Here is a 20,622-nt window from a genome sequence, read left to right on the forward strand (position 1 = left end):
GAAAAGAAAATACAATTAAAGTTAACTATACTTTCAAACATACATTTATTTGCGTGCAAAATTATAGATTTAGTAGATTATGCATACCTGCAGCAATAAGTCTTCTAGCTACGTCGACATGACCCCTTTGACATGCCAAAGATAACGCAGTACATCCTTGGGAGTTGGTCATTTCTAAATCTGCTCCAAATTCTATCAACAATCCGACCATTGCAAGGATTCCTTGATACGCATACATGCACAATAATGGAGCATTACCGAGACATTCTGTGATCTGATTTGGAGATCCACCAGCCAAAAGCATCAGCCGAGATACTTTCACATTAGGTGTGTAAATGTTCCTCAAATGGGCAATAGCTTCACCAACATTGGCTGAACTTGTGGCTACCATCATCGCTTGTAAATCTCTAGGGCACAAACCTAGTTGAGCTGGACCAAGGTTTCTGTACATGTGGGCTTTCAAAATGTGATGTCCTAATTCCATTGACTTCTCTGAATCTAACGGTGCTTGTACCCTAGATAATCTGTACGCTATTCCGCAATGCCCCGCCCTCAAATCACACAGGAATTTAGAACTTTCATTGTCATCTCTTCGTATTAACCATTCCCTGAACGAGGGGTGGAAAAACATGTAAGTATTGTCGATTCTCTTTACTAAGAATTCACTGAGGCTTTCAAATCTATCACAGAATTCATCCCACGGTAGAAAAGTGTTCACTAACAATGAGTTTACTGAATAGTAAATCTCTACTAAAGTCAGCGGATAGAGAGCTGCTAGGCACACGCTCAAAATATGCGTGATTTTCTCAAACGATTGTACTGTTGGGAACCGTAAATTGAATTGTAGTAGGAAGATCTGTGCTAGAGATATCGGCACCACCTTGTAGTTTGTCGACTTCACAACGATATGACTCTTTTCTAATAAATCTAAAATTAGTTTCAGGAACAAAAACGAGCCTTGGCTCAAATGTAGCACGTATTGTGCGAATTTCAATACAGAATTGTGGACTCCTTCGGATTTTCCAGTAGAGCATTTGATGTTTGTCTCTATAATGGGTGCGGCTTGAACTCTCGCGTTGAAGTATTCAAGTAGATCCTTGTTGACGTTATCAGATTCGTCTAGACTTAGTCGTGTGTATGGCAGCTGTTTCGTTAGTTCTAGGAATTGCGTCCTGACTGTTGCTACAACTTTGAGCCATGTTGGCATTTCAGCGATGTGTCTTGCGATAAAAGATGCAATGGTATATCCGTGATCTGGTCTATGGTATTCAGCTTCGCAAAGGCCATCGACAAGAATGATGCTATTGCCTGTGTCAATGCTTCCATTCTTCCTCAAAATGTTGAGTGGTTCGATGATGCCTCTCATGAAGGCTAGGTCTGGGTCTGCGATGCACTCTTTGAGTGAAAGACACGCTAGCAAATGCGGTTCACTGAGGAGATATTCTCTGTACGCTTGTAGCCTTGGGGCTTGGCAAAGTTGTGCTGCTAAGGAATGGACGAACTCTCCAACCAAGCACGTGCTGTTGTTGTCAGCCTGAAATAAAATTAAAGTTTAGATAACATTAATGGAACTATTTTGGTGATCTTATTCAAGATTTTCAAGAGGTTTCTTATCACTTACCTGACAAAAATGATAAGCAACGACGTGTGAAGCCAGATGAGTAAACATTCCAGCTGTTAACTCTTCAGGCAGCAACTCCCTTATGTCTGATTGTTCTCTGAGCTCCTCATATTCGTAATTCCTTTTCCGACCAAAGCAGGAATATTCCACCAACTGCAGTATCAGCGCAGTTTTTCCTGTGCCTGGACATCCTGAGATCATGATTCCTGAAACAGAAGGAATGGCATGACTTTAGTTATTCCACTTGATAGGTATTCGAAATAAAAAGATCGCAATGCACGTTTCTGTTTAAGGTAGGTACGTTAATGCTGGAATAATAGTTACCTGAGGAACTTGATTCCAATGCTTTCTCCATGTCTTTCATCAGCCATTGGCGGCCTGAGAAACAACTTTGGCTGTCGGTGGATGGAACTTCAAAGAATAAAGGTCGTAGCGTCAGTTGAGGGGCTGGGTGAACTGTAACAAAAGATGATTTTAAAAATCAAGGTATTTTTGAAGTAATTATAAAGAAGATTGGTGCTACGACTGAAGATAATTTTGAAGAAGCTTATAGCCTAAAAGCTCGTTAAGGCTCATTTGACTGAAATATTTACAGAGCATAACTTTAAAGACTCATTAGTAATCAACACACTGAAACTTTACAGACTTGTGTAAGACCTCATTAAAATGGAGAAACCAATATTCAGTACGTTGCAGCTCTCATTCATAAATATCTCATTTCACAAGTCCCAAAAGTAATTATTAATTTCTGTCACTGTCAACCATATTTAACTCCCAAATGACTGAAACAGGTAGAGCTTCAATGGAATATTTTTTCTGCAAAACGGGGTCGTGATTACAATTTGCAATATCACGCAAACTCGCTTGCTTTTGCGCAAAACGCTGGCATGTTGAAGCCTGAATTCGTTAAAATAATCAGATAAGACTTCAACTAGTTAAACTGCTAGACCTTGTGTCACTTTACGTGTACGTTACGAGGATAGAAGCCTATTTTTATTGTTGGCTTTTATTATTATTGCTGTTAGTTAACTCTAATTTGATGTTGAAATATTCGTAAAGGTTATTGACGTACTTGCAGAAGAATTTAAGTCTAAGTTCTTATTCCTCATAACGTAAGGGTCAAAATACGATGTGTTAGAAGGCAAAGGAAATTTCACATTACCGTAACCTATTTTGAAGGTAATAATTTTATAACACATGAACGTTTCAATTAGAAAATTGGTGTTTATCACACTCTAAGTTCCGGCTTGTTTCGAGAGCTTCACACATTATACGCTACGGATATAACAGAATCAGATGTAGTCTTTCAACGGCTTATTTTGAAATTGTAAGCATTTGTCCTAAAAATAACCTGAAATTTTGTAAAGTACCTACTTTTCGTCTTGATCTTATTTGGTACCTCAGATCATAGAAGGGAATAGATGTGAAACGGGGGCGTGGCGCGTGTCTCCGCGATATGCCCAGAAACGAATATCGGCCGCGTAGCTAGGTTAGTCGCGATTCAGTCGTACTAAGGAAATGTTCTCCGATATTTTGGATAATGCGTCGTTACGCGCAATAAAACAAGTGAAACGAAGAACTACAGGAACAATGGAGTCATTTACTACATGTAAGTATTGCAAATCCATTGGTATTTTGCTTATAAATAAAAAAAAACTAAACATTTTTACGAACGAATTCAGTGCCGTAACAGTTACTGCGATATCGAAATCAGTGGTGATAAAAATTCTAACACACTTGTACATTGACGATTTAGTTAGCAACCACTTTATGTCATGCTCAACTACTGCGCAATGTATTTAATTTCTTCCGATATCCACTGTCGTGTGAAAATACACAGTACGGCCGCATGTGCCGGTTTTAATGCGGTTTCCTATTATCGATAAATAGAAGTAAATTATAATTATCTATTTTGTAATTTTAAATAAAAAATTGATGTGTTACTTGCGGTTGCGATTATAAGATTATACAAAAAAAAATAACAGTAGAAGTAATTAGTAACTGTCAACTATGTAATTACTATAAGAGCTAGTTGAAAGCCTAATATAGGCATTATTTTTGATAAACATATGCGGTACGCAGATCGCCATAATTAAAAAGTAAATGCGTGATAGTAGTTAATAATAACGTATAATAATAAAAAGGTTTTCATACATAAGCATTTTGTGAAATCAGTTTCGAGCCTTGCCCCTAGCGATTTAAAGTATCGATATCTTGTCGACTCTATTTTATCTTTGTTCTCTCACTAGCGTTTTCAAAGTGTGCGTCACGTCACGCGGCCATTGATTGGCCATAAGGCATGCCTTCTGGCCAATCACAGCACTTTTAAGCCGGTCGCACATGTTGTCGTAGACTCTCAGTCGCTTTGTTTTTACACAGTTGAATCAGTTGAATGTGTGTGTGGGAGCTGTGGTGGGGGAAATGTGGGGACACTGGTTCTCGTTGTAGTTACGCGCGACTTCATATCTATTCTCTTTCTATGATCTGAGTTTGGTACACATTTAGAGATCAGATTACCCTTCTGTATTGTTATAGCCGAGAAAGCATAAAAACTAGACAAAACAGTGCTAGAAGTGATAGAGACTAAAATGTAAAGAGCAAAACATCGTTTGTTTATAACAAAGATATGAACCTCTGTGCTAAAAGTTAGTGCAGATACCCAATACCTATTATGTAAAAGCTTTAACACTAGAAAATAAACGCTGGAAAAGGCTTGCGTAGATAAAACAATTGAAGATTGTTAAAATACCTTTTTTAATCTCTGAAGAAGAAGACGACTGTTTGCTGCTGACCCTCGCAGACCTTCTGGCTGCAGTCTTCCTGGTCTTGAAGAAACCACTGGACATGCGGGTCAACTCTTCCGACCTGCCGCTCTGTAAAGCTGTGGATGTTGGAAAAAATATTTAATTGTAACCTTAATGATGTAGTTGTTGCTGAAGGACGTTTAGGATCATATTTTGTCAATTTTTTTCTGTGTGCGGACGCAAACGGAATTTTTTTAGATGGGCAAATAACGCGGCGACTGTACAATACATCAAGCGAAAATTTGTGGCACCCTTTATTATTCGTTATAATGGCTTTTTTTTCAACAAAATTGTATAATGAGATGTGCTGTCGCTTGTACAGAACACAGAACATCAGACTATTAAATGTTTGGTAATATAGCACCTAACAGCTACTTAAGGGCACTTGATGTGTTGCTGTCTGAAACTATAGATTATTTGGGATGAGCATTACATTACATTAAATCATAAAAGAATCAGGTTACAAAGTTTATGATTGCCAGTTTATAGTAATCAGGAAATTAATTTTATAGGCCAGAAATTAAATGCAAAGTGTACTAGTATTAACAACCTGCATCAATTCATTTCCATACTCTTGCCTTTAATGGATCAGTAATGATGCTAGCATTAGCCTTATGGCCATCAAGATGATCATTTACATTGGCTAAATAATAAAATGGAGTACTATTTTGTTCAGACAAAAAGCTTTTATTGCAATCATTAAAATGTTAATGATTTTCTGTTTTCCAGATGGATCAGTGTAATTATTATGATGGGTACTGAGATACGCTAGTCATTAAAAAAGAATAAGTCAACATTTTTACGCAGAATTTATCAAAATCATTCATATTTCTTGCAAATTATGAGAGCTTATTAAAATTATGACTGTGTTATAGAACAAACTCGTCTAGATTGATTTCGTAGATAGCTTTGGATATCAGTGGAAAAATAAGTCTATCCTGATAAACGCGAAAGTTTAAGAAGACGAAAATAACTATTAAAAGTAGGTACGCCATTGATTGGTGACATCAAATACACTACTGATAGATGGGATTATTACAATACTAACCATTGACGGAATGCCTCCTGCTGCCAGGGCTGGAAGAAGAACAGTTGCTGGCAGCGGAGAGGGACATTGATGCCAGAGAGCCGAGCGAATCTCGCCCTAATGGCGTGGCTGCCTCCACCTCCGAGGAGCCTGTTAGTGTTGACACCTGGAAGAAAATACAGCGTTAGAGTCAATCAAATGCGTAAAGCTTCAACCACACCAACGCGTACAGATTGCTATCGCCGGAGAATGGTTGGGTTCACCACCACCAACCAGTGGCGATAGAGATCGAACTGGCAACACTCGAATCGAATCGGCCAATTTGATAACAAAACCGTTGGATTATTGTATATAGAAATTAAAGTGCTAACATGGGGAGTGTCGGCCTAGTCCTGCATTTGCCTATGGTAAATTAAATAGGGTCATGCTCTTACAGTGGAGACGAGCCGAGCAAGAGACCGAGGTGCCGAGGTACCGTTGTACAGATCATTTTGCCTCTAACATAATACTTTCCGAACAAGAGGCCAACAAAGTTATTTAATTTTTAGCGTTAAGAGTCGCATCTTCGCATCGCATCAACAGAGGCCAACAAGTCATCCAGAGACGCGAGAGACGTGCAGCTGTTCCGAGCCTTGTTCCGAGCGCCGCGTCCCTCGCCGAGCAAAATGCCGAGGCGCACGTACAGATCATTCTTTCTTTAACATGATACTTACCGGGCTAGTGTTGTGTGAGGCCAGCGTATGCGCGTCCAGAGACGCGAGTGACGTGCAGCTGTCCCGAGCCTTGTTTCGAGCGCCGCGCCGCTCGCCGAGCAAAAGGCCGAGGCGCACGTACAAGTCATTTAGTCTCTAACTTAATACTTACCGGGCTAGTGTTGTGTGAGGCCAACGTATGCGCGTCCAGAGACGCGAGGGACGTGCAGCTGTCCCGAGCCTTGTTCCGAGCGCCGCGCCGCTCGCCGAGCAAGAGGCCAAGACGAACATACAGGTCATTCTGTCTCCTCGACTCGTAGCCTTGCTTGATGTGGCCTCCTTCATCATCTGTAATGAGACATTGAAATTAATTGATGAAAGGTTGTAGGAAACTTAAGGATGCAGCTTAACCCCTGGCCTTGGAGGGACATCAGGATTTAAAACGTCCTGTGGTCCCTTGGGAAGACTACGAGCGAGTCTTGCATCACTGCCACATAGTCCAGAACTTCGGGCGATGTTAAGTTTTTAAGTTAGCCGTCTAGTTCATTCGTTTTGGAGACTCAATAGATAGCAGACATCTGACCGTCCGTCATTTGTCATGATTTTACTTGTCACCAACCGAAGTACTGGGTTATGTGACTGTTAGGATTGTCCACTTAACCACTCGGTCATACTTTTCAATTTAGTGTGAAGCTGAAGGTGCGAGGTACCATACATAAAATACATAAATGTGTTTCTATTGATAGCATATTCATAGCTAGTTCGTAGCCGAGAGGTTAAGGGCAGAATACACTCAAATAAACTATAAAAACATATCAAACAACTTAAACAAAAATGAAGCTTTTTACAGCTGAAAGGAAAAAAATCCCTCAAATAAAATAACTCCAATACACATAAATATTGAACTCTATTAATTGGGTCACACAAAACGTTTCATGCATATTCACAGTCATGCGTAAAAATCACACAACATATCAAAAATAGCACAACTAATTGTTTTGTATTTAATTTCATCCTAAATTATTTAAACATGGTCTCATTGGACAAATTTTTCAACACAAAACGTTGGTTGATGACATCACGGCAAATACTGGACCGATTTAAAAAAATATTTTTGTGTTGGATAGCCCATTAATGAGGAATGCTTTAGGCGTTAACATCACTCTACCTACAGACAATACAGCAGTAAAGACTAATATCCAAAAAACGGGAAATATCATTCAAACTATTTTCACGCGTACGAAGTCGCGGGCACAGCTAGTTTAGAATAATCCTTAATGTCTCAACTTGATAGAAAAGCTTGTTTTCATCATTACCATCTAATGTCAACGCCCATTAGCCCAGAGCTTTCCCACAATTGGTATTAAAATGTAATCTCTCACCGTGTACTCAGTTCTTGCATCGAATTCTATTGTGAGAGAGCCGTATAATACACAGGAAGCGAAGCAGAGCTTTATCCAATTCAATTGATAAAGTTTTTGTTGTTGAAACAATGTTGTCACGTACCATCAGTCGCTAGTTTATGGTGGGGTTATCTTTGTAAGGTCTTTGTGTTTAGATCTAATGATATTGTTTCCTGGATAAAAGCGTAAAAAAACTGATTCCATTGTAGTAAATTCGATACCTACGAAAACAATTCTAAGAACTGTATCGCTCAGTTCTTACAAAGCGTCTTATAATGTTAAACATCATAAACAACTTTATAGAATTAATTTAGTGTTTAAAGAAACTGGAACTGCTAGTTACTTTTGAGTTGCATCTAAGTTTCTGCCATAGCGTCCGTTGAGAGACCACACATGACGCGACCAGTTTCAGTTTCATTCATCAGAATCATCAGAAAGTTGCAGTTTCGTTGCAGTTGCGTTTCACCGTCTGTTCTGGGCCTAAGAAGAAACAAACGTTCGTTATTGTATGTCAAGAGGTTTAGTCAAACCAACGCGATCACACGCGATCAACCGGCGTGCAGCAATGGCGATTATCGGAATTGATCCTTTGTCTTTTTAAATTCGAAGTTATTCTATGATATTTAACCAAAGTTGCGAACGGTAGTTTACGTCACGTAACCAACCGTTAAGGGTAACCGAACCCTGCACCTGTAGACGTCCCGTGGGAAAGATATGGGTCGGTTCCGCCGCACAATCCGATACGTAACACGACCTGGCGATCGGCAAGCATTGGTAAAGGCAGAATAAGGTATACTTAATAATGAAGTAAATTAGAACTCCTGTATTCTTATGATTAAATTCGTTGTGAGCTAGTTTTGAGTCCCCCAACGAAAGTTATTCGTATTCCAATATAACCCACACTGGACTGGAGACCAAACCAATAGCTCTACGTACGAGGTCAATTTATTAAAAAAATAATCTTTAAAATATGTAGCTGAGGTAAATAGGAAACTACTTAACATTACAAAAATGGAATAAATTTTCATCACAACATAAATAATAATGTTATGCACTATGAAATGGCAATCAATTGTTTGTGTTTGCAACTAAATGAGAAGTTACATTTAAAATCACCTTTGCAATTAAAGATCTCTAATGAGATTATTACGATAATCATGTGAGCTCGTATAAGCTTCAAAGACTTGTTTAATTTAAAATTTAAAAGCTCTACATAATAAACTAGTGAAAGCACCATTAAATAAAGTGGTTTTATATGGTCACACATGAGCACATAATCTCAGAAAAAGTAGATCACTTTCGTCCTAATTAACATAGACCGAAGGGACGTTGTCTAGATTCTAGATGCAGGCATTTGCATTACTGCACCTGTGGGAAAAGAAATCGTAATCAAGATGTTTATGTTTGCTCACTCTTGTAGTAAACATGACGGCCTATTTCGTATTTAAATTTTACACAAGTCAAGTAGCTCCTTTATTGGTGACTATTAAAGGTTCGGCCAAACCAACGCGATCACACGCGATCAACCGGCGTGCAGCGATGGCGATCAATGCATTTAGGTCCGTGCAGCATATGTGTGTACTTTTGCCATGTTCAGGGTAGGATGGGTGGCATTTCTGTGGCCGTTAATGTACCTATCTGTATTTAAAAGGAACCTCTAAAGTTGATCTAGCTAATATGGCATGGTCTCTAAGATCCGTATTTTGAAATAGCACTTACTTTAGTATGATAGATCTACAACGCAAAGATTGATTCACACTAGCTGTAATTGGGAGCCTAGATTTAGTCCTAAATTGGAATTTAACGAAACAGCTTGAATTCAAAATTTCAAATCGAGCTTTGAGTGATATTTCAAAATAGGCTAAAACTATTCAGAAGCGCAATAAACTCAGTAAATTGTACCACTTAAGCATCTTAAGGACTACGAAGGACATCCATGACTAGTTTCTACTTTTCTAAATACCTTACGTTCCGAGTCTCCTTAGTTGCGTTTTTAAAAACCTTAACGTGGTCTTCTTTGCCTATAGTTTACTTTGTATCATGTTCATGTCATGTTAAATTGACTGCGACTTCGAGAACGATAAAGCCTCTATAAGGCAGATTTACGGGAAAATAGTTGCTATCTGTTGATCAGTAATGTCGTTAATCGCTAGATCTGATGTTCCAGGTCTTTTTGCAAAGGATTTATAGGATCACTAGCTATCCGCCCGCGGCTTCGCCCGCGTGGAATTTTGTCTGTCACAGAAAAACTTTATCGCGCGCGTCCCTGTTTCAAAAACCGGGATAAAAACTATCCTATGTTCTTTCCCGGGACTCAAACTATCTCTATGCCAAATTTCATCAAAATCGGTTGCGAGGTTTAAGCGGGAAAGCGTAACAGACAGACAGACAGACAGACAGACAGACAGACAGAGTTACTTTCGCATTTATAATATTAGTTAGGATATAGTTGGGATTGCGCTTCCTTGGGAAACGGGCCCGTTATCAAAATGCATTCTTTGTAGAAAAAAATTGTTAAGATCGTAGGTTTGAAAACATAGATGCATTTGCATTTACCTATGTTATTAGTGGGATAATGCATGTAATATTATAGATATCAACTTTTTTAATTAGTCAATATCCATGTTGTTGCTTACTACCATTTGTTTATTTAGGTAAATATCATGGAAGAATCATTGGGCTAATAATTAATTACCTAATTTTCAATTTCACACCGCTTGCTTGAGGGTGAGGCGCTAAAATGCGCAGCGATTATTTGTACAGTAAATTCGGAGTGACTTAGGTAAACTGTACTACTTATTTGGGTATTTAGTAGTAGTTCTGTGGCATTGGCATGGGTAAACTATGATGACCAGAAACATTGAATTTTGCCACAAAAATTATCACCTTTCCGAACAAACAAAACGTCATTTCACCGAGCACAACAATAGTTCCAGTTACTGCCGAGAACCATCATTCCTATTGTTTTTCTGGATGTCAGTGGGGCTCGGCAAAAACCGCGTCTCCCACGCTCGGCCATCCTGTCCTGCCTGCAATTTAGCTGTGTCTAGATATAGACCACTTAGCGCGAAAGAAACCGACTTTACGATATACATTTCGAAGTTAGTAGATAAACTATTAAAGACTCGATAGATTTATTTATCACATACTTCTGGTTTGCCTTCTTCTGCCTTCGATGTTTTTGTTATATCTAGCTCTTTTTCGATACCATGAATATTATAGTCACAAACTTTGTCGAAATGATAAAGAATGTCACATTATCTACGAACTTGGCCTTTACTAGTAGGGATTTTCAAGCTGTAGATACTGGCTACACAGGAGTTGTAGAATTTGGAAAGAGAGCTGGAACTACTCTCGTAAATTATTTACAGATTGATGTATTCTAAGTATAGATTTGCTGTCAGCATTTAATACTGCAGGTCATCAGAGGTTATCTTGCTCGCGACCTTGCCAGAGTGTTATTTATTTATTTATTTGCTTGTCACATTTATCAGATACTAAGTGATACACGTTTACAATTTATAATATATTTTTAATGAGTATCGTATTACTGTGTACGCTGCGCTGAGCTCATTATTTTTTTACACGGGAACTTTTCAAATGTTCTTGATAAGGTTTCAAATATCATCAGACCGATGACTTTAAACCTCTTGGATATCTCTATCCAAGATTTATGGAACCAAGTGTAATTTAACTGGCAGATAAGTTCCCTATAAGCTGGCTTATCAACAAGTGGTAACACAGGTCTTTAAAGTTTTATAAATCTATCTAGTCTAAGAAATCTTTCACCGCGTCTACCGACCTAAGTGGTCTGCGCTAGAAAGCCAACAATTTACAATTACCCTGCAAAATGGCGCCGTCTCCGCGCTACTGGTTCCGTAGGTTTAGAAAATAGAAATAATAACACGTTTTTATTAATAAATCTTGGGTTAATCTTCTAAACGGTAATGTGTGATGGACGTGCTTTAATCTGAATCTTGTTTTATGGTAAGTAGTTAGCGGTTGTTTGAGTAAACCCTTGGGAGTTAGTTTTATAACGCTTTTAGAGATGCTTTGTTCTTCATAAGACTTTTGGATCTTAATTAGAGTTAAGTATATGAGTTATTTATCAGATGTGCCACATTAAAAGGATTTGACTGACACACTTTTGCATTTCGAAATTAATTTCCTATACCACTTCTCCCTTACTACCGACTGCCTTTGTTTTGTCTCCTGTCATCCACTTTGCACTGGAGGGAAGTCGAACCTTAACATCGAACTCTTCCTATGTTCTTCTGATTAATTTCGTTGCAGGTCCAATGACAGATTAACTTTCCCCCGGGACAAACTTGACCTTCACTGGTTGGGTTTTTATTGGCGGTCAAGCTGTAGATCCTGGCTACACAGGAGTTGCAGCGGTGGGGAAGAGAGGTGGGAATAGTCCCGTTCTCCCTCACTTCACCAACACTCGCAAACATTGAAAGAACATACCTAGGTAGGGAGATCTTTTGTGAACTTTATAGTCAGTTTTAGAACTTACACAGCTGATTATTTAGCAATAGCAACCTTTGCAGGTTGCATACATTAGTGCACTCACGATCCACGAGTAGGGTGAAGCCACAAAGTTCATGACATTCGGCCGTGACTCTGACATAGCCTTACACGCATTGTAGTCAATGAATTGGAAATGTCACCACGACTGCTCGCTTTTAATTGGATTATACTAAATTCGGCTTTAGTAGTTTGCGATAAGAGCTATGGTTTGTTTTGTTTTTGTGGCGTAGATAAAAGTCAATCAATCAATCAATTTTATGGAATTCGGAACACCTCTCGTTCCCACCGCTCTGGATCTCCTGTGTAGCCAGGATTTTCTGTCTGATCGTCAATAAAAACCAAATGAAGATCGAAATGAGGGCACAGTTTGTTTAAATTACATGACTGTCCTTCACAGTAGTTATGTTTATACTGACTTAAAATCCGCTAAGTATCCCAAAAAAAAAATCCTAACGAAATTAAGTGGCGTAAGCGTAACGTACTAACTTTAGCATCAACGATCTCTCGAATTGCCTGTCAATTGTTTGGTTCATTTGTTTTGAGCTATGTAACGTTGGTAATTCCATGGTTTTGCTACGGGTGGACGAGTTTGTTAAGGTTGACCTAGCAGGGAGCGATGAGTGAATATATAGATTTAATTGAAATGCGTACGTTGGACGTCGTTTTTGAAGTTACGACTTCCGAATAATTACATTAATACTTCTTTCATTTAAGTACCTACCTACTTACAATAATCTTCCAGTAACTCTACATTGGTACTTAATTAACTAAATAAGTGAGTTAACGTATGGATACCTACCCTATTTCTAATATTAACTCATTGCAATTCAGCATGATCCATTATTTTTGTTTGACCTGGTATAGCGTCAAATAGTTCGTGGCACCCAAAATAGCCAAAAACTTCGCAACACGTCTTTCGCCCGTATTCACAAACATTACTATGAGGCGTCACAGTGCGCGTAGACGCACAGGGTGACACACGAACCAATCACAGAGCTCTATTCAACGCTATGCGTTTGATATTCTGCTTCACTTAAGCAAGCATCGTTTGTGAATACGGACGCTGTTTTGTTGTCAACTTTTTGGCCACTTTGGGTGTCAAAAATTATTTGACGCTGGCTCTATAAACTCATTGTAATGATCCATTATTGTTCTTTGACCTGGAAGCGGTTCTGGTATGCCAGGAAACTCCTACGCAAGTTAGTCTGTGGGCGTGGTCATTATACTTTATGGCCGTGTGAAGACTTTTTCCGCATCTTAATTAGTATGACCTTTATTACCGAATGTTTATGGATGAAATTACAGAGGTAATTTGACGATGATCAGCTTTTCCCGTTGGTTCATTCGACCGTATAAAGCAGTAGACGATGAAATTAAGTTGTTTATTAACTTTTAAGTTGCAGTTTTTGTATGTTTACTTTTCGATTCGACCTAATTGAAACAAAAACTCAAAATGCATATTTCGTTTAAATTTTGATAGCTATAACAAGGAAATGAAAGAAATGGCAAGCCAAAAAGTCGTATAGGATACATTTTAGTTTCGAATAGATATTACATAAATTGCGATACAGTAAAGTTTGGGCACAGAAAAGGGTTGGTTGGTTGGGCGAAAACTAGACCCACTCAGTGAATCCTCTGTTCACTTAATCTTCTACATTCAATATCAAAATCTATCTTTGGACCATCATTCTTTGCTCAATAGTAGAGTTATATCTCAAATCTAATAAAAATAATCTTTTTTAAATCGGAACACCAAAACAACGGTTTCCTTTAGTTATCGAGCTTCATTGCCCACTGATTGTGCCTTCTCACGGGTACTCCGGAAGCGGTGGCCGAAGGTGTCTCGTAATGTGCCACAACCGGCCGATATGCTTGAACTGTGATGTGAGTAATAACGATAGCTTATTAATGAAGTTAGACAGATGGTTGAGTTTATACACGATTCGCAAATAAGCGATCTTATAATTGGCAAAAAATCTTTTTTTTTCTACTGTGACAGCTATAAATTCTGGCAAGATCATAGAGAATAATAAACTAAACTTGGCTTTTGAAAAACTTTTACACAAGTTCGTTTCAGCCGAATGACGTCCACTGCTGGACAAAGGCCTCCCTCAAGGATTCGCCGTAGGTTCACAAATAGGTACCAATATAATATTTATCACTATGTAATTTGGGATAATAAGTGGGCCATTGCTGTACATCATCCTAAAGAATTAGGACTCTATTAAAATCCTTATTTTCAAAGAAATATGACCAATGCGAGGATTGAGTTTGAGTCAGGTTTCGAAATAACAGCCCTGCGGCTCATACTCTACACTGAGAATTAAAGATGCTACTGGCCCTGATAAATATTCGGCATTTTATTTCCAACTGCTGCAGGCATTTATTTCATTATAGAGGGCGTCCTCTGCGTGGCAGTAAGTATACTTTGTTGGATAGCAATCGAAAGATTAGATGATCTAAGTTGAAGATAAAGTACCATTAATGAATCTAAATCAAAGAAAAAGATTCGACACGAACCGAATTTACCTTTAGGCGTGAACTGATCGAGATAGAACCATAGATGCGATCGCATCTGTCAGTGACGTCACACCAATATTCACGGTTGACGTGACGTCACGTCTAGACGACCGACGGAAGTGACCACTTGTCAGTTTCGGGTTACAACTCATTCAATGCTTGGATGGTGTTTGGGCGTGAATTTTTTTGTTGGTAGGCTAAATTAACGGTTTTTTTGGTCGTTGGTTTAGTTAAGTAGGGCGATGTTAATGTGTTAAAAGGACCTTATTCCCATCATATTTTATGTTATTGCTCATTGTAATGGTAGTAAAGGAGTCAAAAAATTTATGTTTAAGTATTAGAGTATTTCATTGTCATAATTTTATGATAGAGCTTATTCACTTTGAAGACATTTTTTTTAATGCATAACAATGCAGTTATTTCACTTGGATTTATTTGATTTGACATTGGTTCTTATTAGATAGAGTTATGAAAATAACTATAGCCATTGTTTAAAAAATTTCAATGTGGAAAATAGGATAAATAAATACATAATGGTCTTACTGAGAGTGATAATGCTTTTCGAATGTCAATAATAATTGTACTACAGAATGTACGACTCTATTTTGACTTTTGAAATGACTACATCAAGCGATTGCAAATAAATGGTAGACCTATAAGTAGCTGTCTCATGTAGCCTAACTAAAGGGTCTAACTCTAGAAACAATAATATCATTCACTAGACATTCATAATTACATAACAGCTAATAACAAAGAACCTATAAGTGTGAACTAGATGACAAACGATCTGATTATTCTTACACCAATTTCAAAATCGATATGATAGATTAGTGTAAACATCGATCTGCGAAGGTGTCTCGGTGTGACAGCAACAATGGCGCGAGGGCGGCTGTCACCTTGACTTATTTAAGTGACAAGCCAGAATCGGCTGACCTTCGACTCCCACTGTAAGGTTTCACGATAAGCTGCGTTACATGATAATACTGCGCAAATGAGTCAACGTGATAGGCTGTTTAATTTAATTTATAACTTCCCAATCAAAAATAAATGCTCTTCAGAAGCACAAGGATTGAAAATCATTCAAAACTGTGCTCTACATTTTAAGAAAAAGAACAAAATATTTTGATGAAAAACACATTGTAGAATGTAGACACAACAATCAAGCATAAACCTTCAATGGAACCTGACATCACATTTACATATACAATTTGGAAAGGTATAATTTCAGATGCTTATCTCGCGATGCCTTCTAAAGCATCCACTCTTTTATCAACAAAGATGATCGCTCCAACCCACGGATCGATATTTAATTTTTGTCGTCAATTCCTTATCTCGATTTGGTATCGATTGTCATATATCTTCATCTCAGTCCAATAGAAAATAATGAGTCATGCATCGCACATTAGATGTTTATTCAATCCCGGTTCAAACTGACAGTAAGATGGAAATTACAAGTCATTATCGGTTTTGTAAGATCCAATAATGATGCCGATCTGTTAACAGTTATTAAGCGTATAAAATGGCAATATAATAACCGATGATGTACCTAAAAACTCCAAGCTTTAGCTACAAAAAGTAAAGATCAAACACATAATATGCGCAACAAAACTGGTTTAAAAGCCGTGTATCTGAAACGGTTGTGGGTATGCAAACAGGCAATAAGTAGTGCAAAACTTCGAGCGATTGTGCCGATTGGACGCTGAGGAATGTGGACTCCATCCCTGTTTTCAATTAGGCGAATGAGCCTCTAAACAAACTAATCGAATTTCTCATCCGAGCAGGTATTTTTAAAACCAATTCTGAGTTTTACGTGAGTTTTATCTCCACGATTTCCTGCCCAGACTTCAACGTTGATGAGAAGTATGTAAATATTGTCAATTTAGGGAGATATCGTTGATTTGAAATTCTTTTGTTTTATATCTTCATCTTTGTAATGAAGTCCACATTCCTCTGGCCAATTAAGAGTTTCTCCGTGCCTGTCAACTGGTTCAGCCCCTGTGGCACGGACGAGTGTGCCGACCAAAGCGACCTGATCTTATTGAAGACCAGGCTTGGCCACGCCGCTGTCCTCGGACCTTCTTCTGGTAATCCTGTTGGTATATTATTGATGTCAAATCTCACAATCCTGCCTCCATTCATTCAAAAGCTGATGATTATGACTAAGCTAAGTAATTATTAGATTAATTATAAATACAAATCGCCAATATTATTCATACAGACAGATAGAAACGTTACAAGTAATCGACAGACTAATTACAGCCGTGAGGGGGCAAGGGCCGTGGCGAATTGGAACTAATAGATTAAGAAACCCACAGCTGTGACTGTGCTTGCTATATATTTCAATCCGCCATCGCGCGGACTAGAATGATATAATTAATGGAAATGAAAACTGTAACAGATGTTGAGATAAAGTTCGCAGTCGGCCTGTCTGCGCGGGCCGCATTGCAAAAGTCTAACGGAGGTATACCTAAGCTAATAAATACGAGCCAGACAACCGGTCCTTTACGGAACCCCTACGTACATCCGGCGGGGCCGCGTGGGCGCCCGCAACTGTCACTCAACATTATTTACGATGCAAAGGATCCTTTTCGAAAACATAAAAGAAGCCTATCGGGAAAGTGAGAGGCGCTAGTGAGATTTCAGCTTTACCGTAGAAGGCATGAATGGAGTGCATTGCGCTCACTGCAGCTTACGCAATTGCGATGCAAATGGCGGGTCCACGCGTCGGTAGTTATGCAAATTCGCCGATTGGTACTTACCGGATAGAGGCACGTGGGCTTCGTGCGAGTGCCGGGAGGCGCGCTGGCCGAAGGGGCTTCGGAGGGATTTGGGGCTGAGGAAGAATCTTCTTCTGGTGTGAGGCGGTGTGGGGCAGCTCTGGGCTAGGTTGGTGGGTTGCTTCGGCGGCTTGGGCAGCCGCATCGGCGACTGCCAGTCTTGATCCTGGCGCTGCGGGGACGGCGTGTATCTCTCCATGACTTGCCGACGCCCTTGACTGTTCCTGGCGCAGATGGGGCACGCTTCGTTCCTGAACATGCAGGAGTAGCAGCGCTCATGTCCGCAGGTGTCGATCAGCTTTCTCTTTTTGCCCTTGTCAAAGGGCATGTTACAACTGGGACAGGTTGTGCCGCCCGTCTCGCTCTCCAGCAGCTGTCGTATCGCGGCCAAGTCTGGAAAAATAATGAACGATTTTAATACCGCGTCGATGATTAGCCGACAGCCTGGATGTTGGGTGTTGACATATTTCTATCGTTTAGTATGCAAACCGAGCGGTTGTCGCTCCATGCATGGCAATCGATTTACGCTCTAACGATCCTTGAAGGTATTCTAACGAAGGATAATGATATAATTTGCTTGAACGCGGGAACGGACTGTTTGAACCAATTACATCAATGAGGATGTAGAGATAGAATTTAAATGGGATTATGACGTAGATGACGGTGTTTTTACGGGTGAAAACTACTCTCTTATTAGTAAGTAGTTACTAATGCTTTGATTCGTGTAGAGTCGAGATAGATATTAAGTCGTAAATAACGATACATCGTTAAGTAGCATCTTGTCTTCGCCGGGCGGCTTTTATTTAATAAAACTCAGATTTATTGGTGACCATCATTTTGACTTCTGAGTACATAAGTCTCTGCCATCAAAACTTAAATCAACACTTTCAAATTAAGCTGCTCGTAAATCAAGTGTCGGTAAACGAAGTAATTAAATACGGGAATTGCTTCACGATACGTGAGGAGAGAGGGGGATACGCTGCGTCTCTGTCATGTCTGATGCAGCCGGTGACAAATGACACGAAGATTGAGCGGCGCAGGGGCATTCCAAAACGGGACTATATTAGCCAGGATCTACAGCTTGACCGCCACAAAAACCCAACATATGGTCAAGTTTGTCCCGGGGGAAAGTTAAACTGTCATTGGACCCGCAACGAAATTAATCAGAAGAACATAGGAGGAGTTCGAAATTAAGGTTCGACTTCCCTCCATTGCAAAGCGGATGACAGGTGACAAACAAAGGTTTAAAACCTTTAAGAAAAAGATTATGCACCACGGACAATAAATTAAATTCCTGGGGCATTCCAGCGGCTCTTTAACATTTTTTTTTGCATTGTAGGCGAGTCATTTATATCAGACAACTGGTACTTTCGTACTTGTACAGAATAAATAACCCACACCGAATAATTATGTTTAAGTTGTAAATGTATGAGTTTGTATTCATCACCTCGATTTACAATTAACATAAAAACATGATCCGTCGGCTTATGCAATGGCAAACAGGTAAGAAATGTTTGTTAATATTAAGCATGGATTGGCGTTTATTATTTTTATACAATAAGGCTGGGTTGCACCATCTTACTTTAACTTTGACAAACGTCAAAAATCTGTCAAACTCCATACAAAAACCATCGGTTATCGTTATAGTTACGGTAAAAATTAGGTGGTACAACTCAGCCTTAGTGGGTTAGTATTCCATCAATCGACTGCATTACCGTTAAAATTAGGCGAAATCTTAGCCTTGAAAAATAAAATTAAAGTATTGGACTGTCTTATTACAAAAAAGGTTTAATTACACATCTAACTTTTTAGCTAGCCTTTGGTATTTGAAAGTTTTCGCAACAATTCGCACAAGCGAAGTGAAGAAAGTAAATTGTTTGAATTAAATTATTAACTCGCCAATTTGTGGCCCATTTTCAATGTTGCGGATGGCACTGGGTTTTTGCTCTGTCGAGTCACGACTTTGCTGTGATGTTAGAGTTATTACTTTGTCTGGTAAAAATCGTGCAAGTTACTATACAGGGTAAAGAATAAATGACTCTACACACCAAGCCCGCCGACACCATGTAACTTTTATTACTTCAAAAGAATCATGTCTATGACATACATTTTCTAAGGCTGGGTTGCTTGCACCAGCTTACTTTAACTTTGACAAACGTCAAAAATCTGTCAAACTCCATACAAAATACACCGATTATTGTTATAGTCTCGGTTAAAATAAGATGGTGCAACCCAGCCTTAAACTTTTCTATGACTTTTGAAAACATGTCAAATGGTGGGTTGGCGGGTTTGGTGTGTAAACTGCATTAAAATATAAAGTCCTTGTTTGAAGTCCTTAAAAATATTGATAGAAACTGAAAAAAACTTTAACATCATGACTGAGAGCCTACTTTGATTTGAAGTGTCTACTTATTTGTTGTACAAAACATGTGCTTCATAGTAAATGATTTTAAGTATGAAATTATGCGTTGTTTCACCCTGTATTTAATATCTGCCAGGTAAAAATCGTGCAAGCTTACAATATTTTGCGTCAGAGGCAATCGCAAGGCTGGTTTGCGGCGCCATAACGTCGCTTTCCTTTTTTGACCTTTCCAAAAATACTCGTTTTCTTCAGTTGGTATTGATTTAAGCCGAGCACTCATTGTGTTTACGTTTTTTGTACGGATTCTTTTTCTTTTTTTTATATGAACTTCTAAAACAGATTCGGAAGTTTTTTTTAACTAATCAAAAGCAAGTAGCCAGTATCTTTGGTGACGTCTAGCCACGCTTAAAAACTTTTTTTATTTTTCACGTGAGCATTCACATTAGTTACATATTTTGTTTTTCTTTTCTAATTTGAACCGGCCAGTATCTTTTGGTAATAATTACAGATTGTTCTCTAAGGCTGGGTTGCAACATCTTACTTTAAGTTTGACAAACGTCAAAAATCTGTCAAACCCCATAAAAAAAACACCGCGGTAAAGTTAGGTGGTGCAACTCAGCCTCCTGGTTACGAATATTGACCTCATTTTATGTTCTTTTTTGTTATATTAGACACTTTTCACTCTTAAATTAAAAAATAATAAAGTCTCATTTACAAGTCTTGTACGTAGTAATTTATGTTTACTTTTGATTACGAACCAACACTTTCCTTGACTTTACAAATTTCTTTCACATATTAAATCTTTGGTTACTAAATTAAGAACGCGCCCTTCCGACGAAATATCAGCATTAATGCCCGATGATAACCGTTATTTTGGTCCTCT

General features: G+C 38.7%; 1 protein-coding gene across 1 annotated transcript in view; it reads right to left on the bottom strand.

Moving 5' to 3' along the window:
- LOC135076066 (protein TANC2) overlaps nt 1-20,622 on the bottom strand; it is a 346,968-nt gene that overhangs the window by 2,759 nt on the left and 323,587 nt on the right. Inside the window, exons 5-13 of the mRNA XM_063970523.1 lie at nt 17,360-17,770; nt 16,577-16,690; nt 6,350-6,492; nt 6,166-6,255; nt 5,474-5,618; nt 4,371-4,502; nt 1,946-2,077; nt 1,622-1,827; nt 88-1,534 (exon numbers count right to left, since the gene is read on the bottom strand). Coding sequence (XP_063826593.1) covers nt 88-1,534; nt 1,622-1,827; nt 1,946-2,077; nt 4,371-4,502; nt 5,474-5,618; nt 6,166-6,255; nt 6,350-6,492; nt 16,577-16,690; nt 17,360-17,770 — 2,820 coding nt within the window. The remainder of the gene's footprint in view (nt 1-87; nt 1,535-1,621; nt 1,828-1,945; nt 2,078-4,370; nt 4,503-5,473; nt 5,619-6,165; nt 6,256-6,349; nt 6,493-16,576; nt 16,691-17,359; nt 17,771-20,622) is intronic.

Source organism: Ostrinia nubilalis, chromosome 11 (assembly GCF_963855985.1).
Source record: "Ostrinia nubilalis chromosome 11, ilOstNubi1.1, whole genome shotgun sequence".
Lineage (NCBI taxonomy): Eukaryota > Metazoa > Arthropoda > Insecta > Lepidoptera > Crambidae > Ostrinia > Ostrinia nubilalis.